At 46.0% G+C, this 7,500-nt stretch overlaps 3 protein-coding genes across 4 annotated transcripts in view; 2 read left to right on the top strand and 1 right to left on the bottom strand.

The window, feature by feature from the left end:
* The window catches only part of LOC126578576 (cytokine receptor), a 5,793-nt gene extending 1,451 nt beyond the window's left edge, over positions 1–4,342 (bottom strand). Inside the window, exons 1-6 of one of the 2 annotated variants that reach the window (XM_050241269.1) lie at positions 4,050–4,342; positions 3,213–3,294; positions 2,982–3,136; positions 1,993–2,909; positions 1,159–1,910; positions 1–1,070 (exon numbers count right to left, since the gene is read on the bottom strand). The exon at positions 1–1,070 is cut by the window's left edge and continues 78 nt beyond it. In XM_050241269.1, the coding sequence (XP_050097226.1) occupies positions 1–1,070; positions 1,159–1,910; positions 1,993–2,909; positions 2,982–3,136; positions 3,213–3,282 (2,964 nt within the window). In that variant the 5' untranslated portion in view covers positions 3,283–3,294; positions 4,050–4,342. Of the gene's footprint in view, positions 1,071–1,158; positions 1,911–1,992; positions 2,910–2,981; positions 3,137–3,212; positions 3,295–3,650; positions 3,957–4,049 lie in introns of those variants that run through there. The other variant, XM_050241279.1, reaches the window with a different exon arrangement.
* A 25-nt stretch (positions 4,343–4,367) lies between these two features.
* LOC126578584 (probable arginine--tRNA ligase, cytoplasmic) lies at positions 4,368–6,312 on the top strand. The gene is made up of 3 exons (XM_050241293.1): positions 4,368–4,503; positions 4,564–6,077; positions 6,159–6,312. The coding sequence occupies exons 1-3, from the start codon at positions 4,468–4,470 to the stop codon at positions 6,310–6,312; spliced, it is 1,704 nt and encodes a 567-aa protein (XP_050097250.1). The 5' UTR covers positions 4,368–4,467.
* A 226-nt stretch (positions 6,313–6,538) lies between these two features.
* Positions 6,539–7,368, top strand: LOC126578593 (uncharacterized). Its single transcript, XM_050241305.1, has 3 exons — positions 6,539–6,676; positions 6,772–6,816; positions 6,880–7,368. The coding sequence occupies exons 1-3, from the start codon at positions 6,664–6,666 to the stop codon at positions 7,023–7,025; spliced, it is 204 nt and encodes a 67-aa protein (XP_050097262.1). The 5' UTR covers positions 6,539–6,663; the 3' UTR covers positions 7,026–7,368.
* The last annotated feature ends 132 nt before the right edge of the window (positions 7,369–7,500 follow it).

Genomic DNA, 7,500 nt, shown 5'->3' with positions numbered 1-7,500 from the left:
GTACTCTAACGACGATCGCTGATCATGACCACTCAGATCACCAACGCTCTCGCCACACCCCGAGGAGGAGGACGATTGTAGCAGACATTGATTTTGTTCCTTGCCATAAATCTCTTTCTTCAGCGAACCGATACTTGACGTGTGGTTGGATGATTGATCAATGAAAATAATGCGACCACCCGCCGAACCGAGAATGTCCGGCTTTCCGGAGTTTGATTTATCGTTTAAGCCATCTGGTATAATCACCTTTACCTGGCAGATATGCTTCATTTTGAAGAAGGAGAACAAAAGCGTCAAAAATATGCCAACCAACACCACAATTGAAATCGCCGATTTCAATGAAAGATTGTCTTCCTTGGTACACCATGAGGCAAGCGGGTCTGACCAAGGGCCATAAACCAGCTCAAATCCTTCGAGCTTAGTGAAGCTGGTAGCTCGACTGTCCATTCCTCCCCCGTCGCACTCGGTGCTTTGTGTGACGAGATTTGGCCATCGGTTTTGCAGTTCCGACCACCTTTCGTCGCATGCCAGATCCTCAAACTTGGAGTCGTTTCTGATCACGTTGACGGCACGGACGAGAAATTGATACGATTTAGTGCCAGCATATTTGCAGTTCTCCTGCCTCAGCTGGCATTCATTCCCCCGGTGCTTATAGATGACGGTTTGCTCGGTTTTCAGTTTCAGCTCATAGAATTCGACGCATCCGGCCGTATCGCTAGGTTTACGCCAACTTATCACGAGATTAGAGTCACCGTTGACCGTGCTACTGAGCTGCGCGACCTTTTCCGGGCGCCCTACGCGTGTGCGCACTGTTAGCTGCTCACTCGCGTTGGAATAACCGATTGTCAACGCCCTGACGGAGATATTGTAGAGCGTGAAGGCGTTCAGCGCCGGTACCGTTGTCACCACGTCCGTGTTTGGGTCTTCAACGGAGTATCGAAGCGTATCGTTGTTGTACTGAATTTCGTAGCTCATTTTACCGCTGTTGATATGCTCCGGAGCCTTCCAGAATAGAGTGATGCTATCGTTTGTAACCGATCGCAATGTTAGCTCACGCGGTGGCGAAGGTGCTGTTATAGGGAAGGAAAAAGAAAAACAGCTAAACATGGAACAACGAGATTCAATAACATGGCGCACTCTCCAGAATAATCTACTCACCTGCCTCTCGGGTAGTGTTAACCAATGGTTCGGAACGGGGTCCGATATGCGTCTCCGAGTACATCGCGATCTGTATTTTGTATGTCACGTATGGCTTCAAGTTATCTAGTCTGGTGTAATACAGACTTTTGTCAGTCACATTAATAGACATTTCCGGTTCCTTGCAGCTCAGCGTTCGTGGCGCACTGATTGGACAGTAATAGATAAGATATCCAGTGTGCGCTACATCACCGCACTCGGGCTTCCATTTAAGGTTTATGTATGTTGCCAGCATTTCCGTGATCCAGAGCGTTTTCAGCTTCCCGATGTCGGTTTTGTGGGTGGCAGTGCAAGCGGCCCACACCATACCGGACGAAACGGTGCCAGCGTTGGCGGCCACAGCAAAGTTAAGCGTCGATCCAGCACCGCTCAGCTCGAACGATGTACTGTTGGCGGCGACCGTAGTGAAGTTGATCGAACCATGACAATCATTCGGTGAATTGCTGGTCGTGTTGCACCAAAACACCGTGTAGCTGGTGATGGTGTACGGTGAACGTGCCGAGGGACGCTTCCAGGAGAGCGTAAATTTGCCCGAGTCCGACAGCAGCTTGTCGACTTCCGGTTTCTCAGGGCGGTGCCGTTTGCTAGGCACGAAAATGACACTACTTTTAGCCGAAAGCCCTTCCCCGTTTGCGCTGTGTATGATGAACGTAAAGTTCTGATCCTCGATATTTCGCATTTGTATCATACCCCTTGTTCGATTGAGATGTTCACTAGAAGTACCAAAAGAAAATGAATTAGAGATTCATAAAATTGCTTTACATCCCTTGATCGAGTGCGACGACGACGACTCACATAATCTGCCCATTAGGTCCTAGTTTCGTGATATTGTAGTAGAATCCGGTGCGTGCATTGTGCTGCCATTCGTGCAGTTCACGCCAGTAGAGGAACAAATGATCGTACGCGTTTTCAAAAATGCCATCTGCAACGTCCGGCGGATTGTCCGGTTGACGGGACAGTGTTTTGAACAAGCAGCTTGTGTAGTTGGACCACATATCGTCGTCTTCAACGGTCGAATTTGTACGCATGCGAATACGCACATCGTATCGCGTATCCGCGTACGATAGGTGACTAAGTAACAACTGATAAGCGTTCTTAGAATGGTGTATCTTGGCAGTATCCATGAGCTGCCACTGTTGATTGTGAAACATTGAAAGCAGTTTCACCTCAAACCGTAAGCTTCGTTTAAAGTTTTCGTACTTGCTCAGCACTCTCCATTCAAGTACTGCACTGTGGGACGTGATTGTTGAGTTTACGATAGAACATCGGGTGGGTTGATCCGGCACCACAACGTCGAAGTTGTTAATCTTGAACTCTTGGACCTGCGTTCCGAGCCTGTTGGTCGCAGAAAGCGTGAAGTGGTAGATTTCGGACACGGCCCGATATCCATAGCCTATGGTAATGATGCACTGCTTTAGCGGACTATTCGGCACTTGCTGCAATTCGCACGTGTAGTTTGTCAGCACGGGGTCAAGCTTGTAATTGAGTCCATATTGAGTTGATACTCCATTGAGTTCCGGTGTAAAGGTGCAGTTCATTTGTTTCCATGATGGTGCCCGGCACCGGAAATCCCTGATAGGCTTTGGCTTGTGACCAATGTAGACACTGCGCAAATCTACACCTTTGGTACCATTTAGTTTGCAGATGTACATATAATCTTGCGATGGCACAGCATGATCAACGGTCAGCTCAATTGTTGTTTCATTAAGAATCTACAAATGTAGGGGGTAGAAAATCTCTATAGTTAGCAGTTAGTAGTAGTAAACTTTGAAACATTCAATTACCTTCACTTGATCTCTCGGTACAATTTCATCCGCGCGGTAGAACATTAGATCGTTGCTATTGGATCCATTGGCATCTTTAGCCGTCATATCAAGCATGCATTGCAACCGAAATGAATCGTTCACCTCACGATAGATGGGCTCCTTGGGAAAGATCCCTAAAAACGAGAATCCGATCAAGTTGTGTCCTTCTTTGTTGCCTCCACAGCTTTAGCTCAGTCGCTCAGTACTTACATCCAAGAGCCAAGATTTCATCTAGACTGCACATCCACAAGACTACCAACAGTACAAACTTTGCGGTCATTGTGCTGACAAACTGAAACAAGAAAATTGCGTTTATCACATTTTAACCACACAGAATCTCAAATAGACATATGGGCTCAGCATCGACGCTGTTGACGAGGGAAAGTACTTGTGGAAATTCACGAACTACATTTCTGTGATCCAAATTCCTACGAACTTTGTGCGATTATCTAGATGGCGATTCCAAGAAGGTCACCCATAAATCTGAAGATCTCGTAAACAGGAGACCGTCGATAAGCAGCAAGCAACTAGCCTGAAGAGCGACGTTAAGCGGTTAAATAGTTTGACGATTTTATTGGGCTTCTACAATTTGTTGCCACGTAGCGCGTGATTTCGTGCTCAAATTCGTAAATCAAATCTAAAACTAACCTAAGAACCAGCATCTGGACAAAGCTGAACGTAGAAGAAAATTCGAGCAGGGCGAGTGGAACCCGTTTCTTGGAATTGGTTCGTTTGTACGCTTGTAGGACTTCTTAAAATCTAGAAACACAGCACCGCAATCCGTTCACAGCTAATTCACAAGAAGCATCGACATTTCGTAAAGTTTATAAAACCAATCAAAACACTCGAGATAGTCTAGGCCGGCAACTACGATTAGAAAAACCTTTGAGAAAGTTTGTTCGCATCCAATAGGCCGCGCAACATTCGTAAGCAAACGTGTGTAGCTGCGTGTGTGTGGTTGGGCTAATGTGTTTTCCTCGAATCAAAACAAAAATTCCGCATATACGCCTGTGGCGGCTAGTTTTACACGCACACTATCATACGAACCTTTTTTTTTTGTTTGTTTGAGTGCGTGGCCGTCGGGTAATTCCAAGAAAAGGTTTTCGTTCGAGTTCTCGGAATTTAAAAGGTTCACTCTTCTCGGGCCTAAAACACCACCCGCGGCATACTTAGTTCTTCAAAGTGCACTATTCACAAATACAAGAACTGTTGACCTGCGTTTCACGAATCACTCCCGCACATATTCTATTTTAATAGCTCCTGAACCTCGCAACAAGTGCCATGTTTTTTTATCCAAAGCTATTTCCAGTCGAGCGTCTGCCCAAAGTGTTTTACCCAGCAGGGCAAGTCCAACACTTTTGCGCTGTCCTTTTGCTTTTTGACAGATGAGGGAACAGCGAGCAAAAACGTTTGCCTTCTGGGTAAACAAACCGGAGGGGAAAACGGTGCTGTTTACGCCGGGAATATGGCCTACTTCTACCGCAAATTGCTCTGCGAAAAAGTGAGTATTTAGTGTAGTGGATTCATTTCGATGATAACGGATCTAAAATTACCTTCAAAGGCCTCCCGGTTGCTAGAGCAAAACCTGCAGATCCCGCTGTCGGCGTTTAGCTTCTCCTTTCAAAAGGATCTCCGTGCTGCCGAACTGCACATTCCATTGAAATGCTTCGGACAAAAGTTATCGGAAGAGACGATACAACGAATTCATTGCCTCCGCGAGAACAGCGCATGGAAAAATGTTTCACTCCCAGGTAGAACCGGCAAGTTGCATCTTTCGCTGGACCACGATACACTCGTGGAAAACGTTCTACGGAGGCCGGAACAGCAGAACACACAAAGTCCCAAAGATTTGCAGACTATCGTGGTGGAGTTCAGCTCACCCAACATTGCAAAACCATTCCACGCGGGCCATTTACGGTCAACCATCATCGGGAACTTTATCGCAAACGTAAACGAATTTCTAGGACATCGAGTGGTGCGGCTTAATTACCTCGGCGACTGGGGAACACAGTTCGGTTACCTGGCACTGGGCGTTCGGCTGAAAGGACTTTCACCTGCCGAAATCCAACAGAATCCCATACTGTGCCTGTACGAGGCCTACGTCCACGCTCACGATGTCGCGAACAACGATCCAAAGATACACGAAACAGCGATGGACATTTTTTGCAAAATGGAAATGGGATCGATGGAAGAGCTGCAGCATTGGAATGACTACAGATCATACACTGTGAATGAGCTGGAAGAGCTGTACCGCCGGCTAGGGGTCAAATTTAGCAGCTATGAATGGGAGTCTCAATACGCAATGGGCAAGATTGCGGAGGTCCTGGAAATGCTGAGAGATAAGGGTGGACTCCAGGAGCAATCCGATCGGCGAAAAGTGGTGCGCCTAAGTAAAGGCCGAACGGTGCCACTAGTCAAGAGCGATGGCACGGGAATGTATCTTTTACGAGACATTGCAGCGCTGTTGGATCGCCAGAAAAGGTTCGCATTTCATCGATCGCTGTACGTTGTCGAGAATGGACAGAACGATCATTTTAATGCGTTGGGCGAAATTGCGCACTCGATACTCAATTTGTCGTACAATCCTGGTATTGAGCACATAAAGTTTGGTCGTGTGCATGGCATGAGCACGAGGAAGGGAAAAGTAGTTTTCCTAAAGGAAATTCTACACGAGGCGCAGCTCTTGGTGCAGGAAAAACAGATCGAATCACCAAACACAAAGGCATCGGCAGCGGATAATCCAGAGGTTTGGGATATCCTCGGCACTAGCGCAGTCATTATTAACGATCTGAAGCAACGCCGTATGAAAGACTATGACTTTGACTGGTCAAAAGTGCTGCGAATGGAGGGTGATTCCGGTATCAAACTGCAGTATACACACTGCAGATTGGCAAGTCTTTTGCGGTCCACAGAAACAACGCAAGATATTCGAAGCGTTGAATGCGATGGTCGATTGTTAGCCGAACCGGAGGCTTGCGACCTGATCTGCCAAATAGCAAATTTTGAACCGATTTGTTCACAAGCCCAAGAAATGGCGGAAGCATGTACCGTTGTAAACTATTTATTTCGGTTATGGTATGCATTCCCCCCACCCCCAACGGTTTACAGTCTCCAGTTGCTTTAAAAGTTTTGTGTTTTTTCCTTCTATATTTTCAGCAAATCCGTTAATCTGGCTCTGAAGGCTCTGCCGATAAAACACGAACAAAACACCCAGAAACGGTTGCAGCGGATCATTTTATTTACCCGGGCTCAAACCGTGCTTCGAACAGGAATGGAGTTGTTGGGCCTAAGGCCACTGGAAGAAATGTAGCGTCGTGGACCGATCGTTGTTTACGCTGTTGAATTTGTTTTCTGTAGAAAAAATAAAAGTGTACTATAAAACCAATCGCTTGTTTAACTGTACCGTACTGTCCGACTAGATACGAGGGGAAGTGCGCAAACGCACGCACGCGGCTTGATGCCGAACAGAGAGATACTTTCGGTGAGGATGCTGTGTATTTCTCCTGCCCTCTATCTACGTAATCAGAGTCAGCTGTAGGAGCGTTTGTTATGCAGGGTGTGTGGTTTGCAGCGTTTACCAAGGCTTTGCATCTTTTCGGCAATAGAGCAGTTCAATACCGTTTGAATCCTGCATTTACGCGGAAAACATACGCTGCTGAGCATGGCTGTCGGTGGTAAGCTATTTTGAAATGATATAAGACCGGGATGTTGGCCGAAGGCCGATGTTTTTACACTATCGGTCACACCTTATATTTGCGTTTGATTATAGGGCGTGTTACCGGGCGTCTTGGCTACGGAAACGGATACTCGGACGGTAAGTGCAATTGGAGCGGCCTTTCAGCACGAAGCGATAATGTTTGGTTGCATCTTATTGTAGGTCGTTCTTATGCAGGTATAAATGAGGAAATTATGTACGTATCAATCGGAATGGGAATCATCATCGCCATACTGATTTGCATTGCGCTTTGTTACATTGCACGTGAAAATTGTAAAAACAGGCGCGAATACTACATCACCGCTTAAAATGTGACTGACCTAACTGTAGCGACGTAATTTTTGGAAGTTCCTTTTTGCGATTCATATGTTTAAATAGTTGCATTCATTCACATTCGTACAGCCAGTTGGCTCCAGCTCCAGGGAGGGAAACCGATTCATAATATAGCTTCAGAAGTCTGCTGGCTTCTTGGTGCCCACGGAAAGTTAACGTAAAAGTCTGTTAATTACAATAAGTGCAAAACGTGGCTCGGTTCCTGTTATAAATTATACACTGCGCTTTGAATCGAGAGAGATGTTTTTACGAGAATCTATTTTCAAGGTTATTAACACTAAATTATGGAACTACAAGAGCGAAAGGGAAAACCTCGCCCGAACGAACGTATATATAGACGTATTGTGTGATGTGCTACATTGAATAAAAATAATCGCCAAAATGGTGCTGTAATCCGTAAAATTAGCTGTGTTTCTTAACTTCATTTGCTTTCATTAATTAATGTTGGTT

This window comes from Anopheles aquasalis, chromosome 2 (assembly GCF_943734665.1).
Source record: "Anopheles aquasalis chromosome 2, idAnoAquaMG_Q_19, whole genome shotgun sequence".
NCBI classification, from domain to species: Eukaryota; Metazoa; Arthropoda; class Insecta; order Diptera; family Culicidae; genus Anopheles; species Anopheles aquasalis.
Note: the sequence above shows the minus strand (reverse complement) of the source record. Positions and strands in the feature narration are given on the sequence as shown.

What these genes read in the sequence shown, in the direction of transcription:
- LOC126578593 (XM_050241305.1), top strand. An exon ending in CGGAAACGGATACTCGGACG is followed by an intron (nt 6,817 to 6,879) that starts GTAAGTGCAATT and finishes ATCTTATTGTAG; the next exon opens with GTCGTTCTTATGCAGGTATA.
- LOC126578584 (XM_050241293.1), top strand. Translation starts at nt 4,468, where the DNA reads ATGGCCTACTTCTACCGCAAATTGCTCTGCGAAAAA. An exon ending in GCAAATTGCTCTGCGAAAAA is followed by an intron (nt 4,504 to 4,563) that starts GTGAGTATTTAG and finishes TTACCTTCAAAG; the next exon opens with GCCTCCCGGTTGCTAGAGCA. An exon ending in AACTATTTATTTCGGTTATG is followed by an intron (nt 6,078 to 6,158) that starts GTATGCATTCCC and finishes CTATATTTTCAG; the next exon opens with CAAATCCGTTAATCTGGCTC.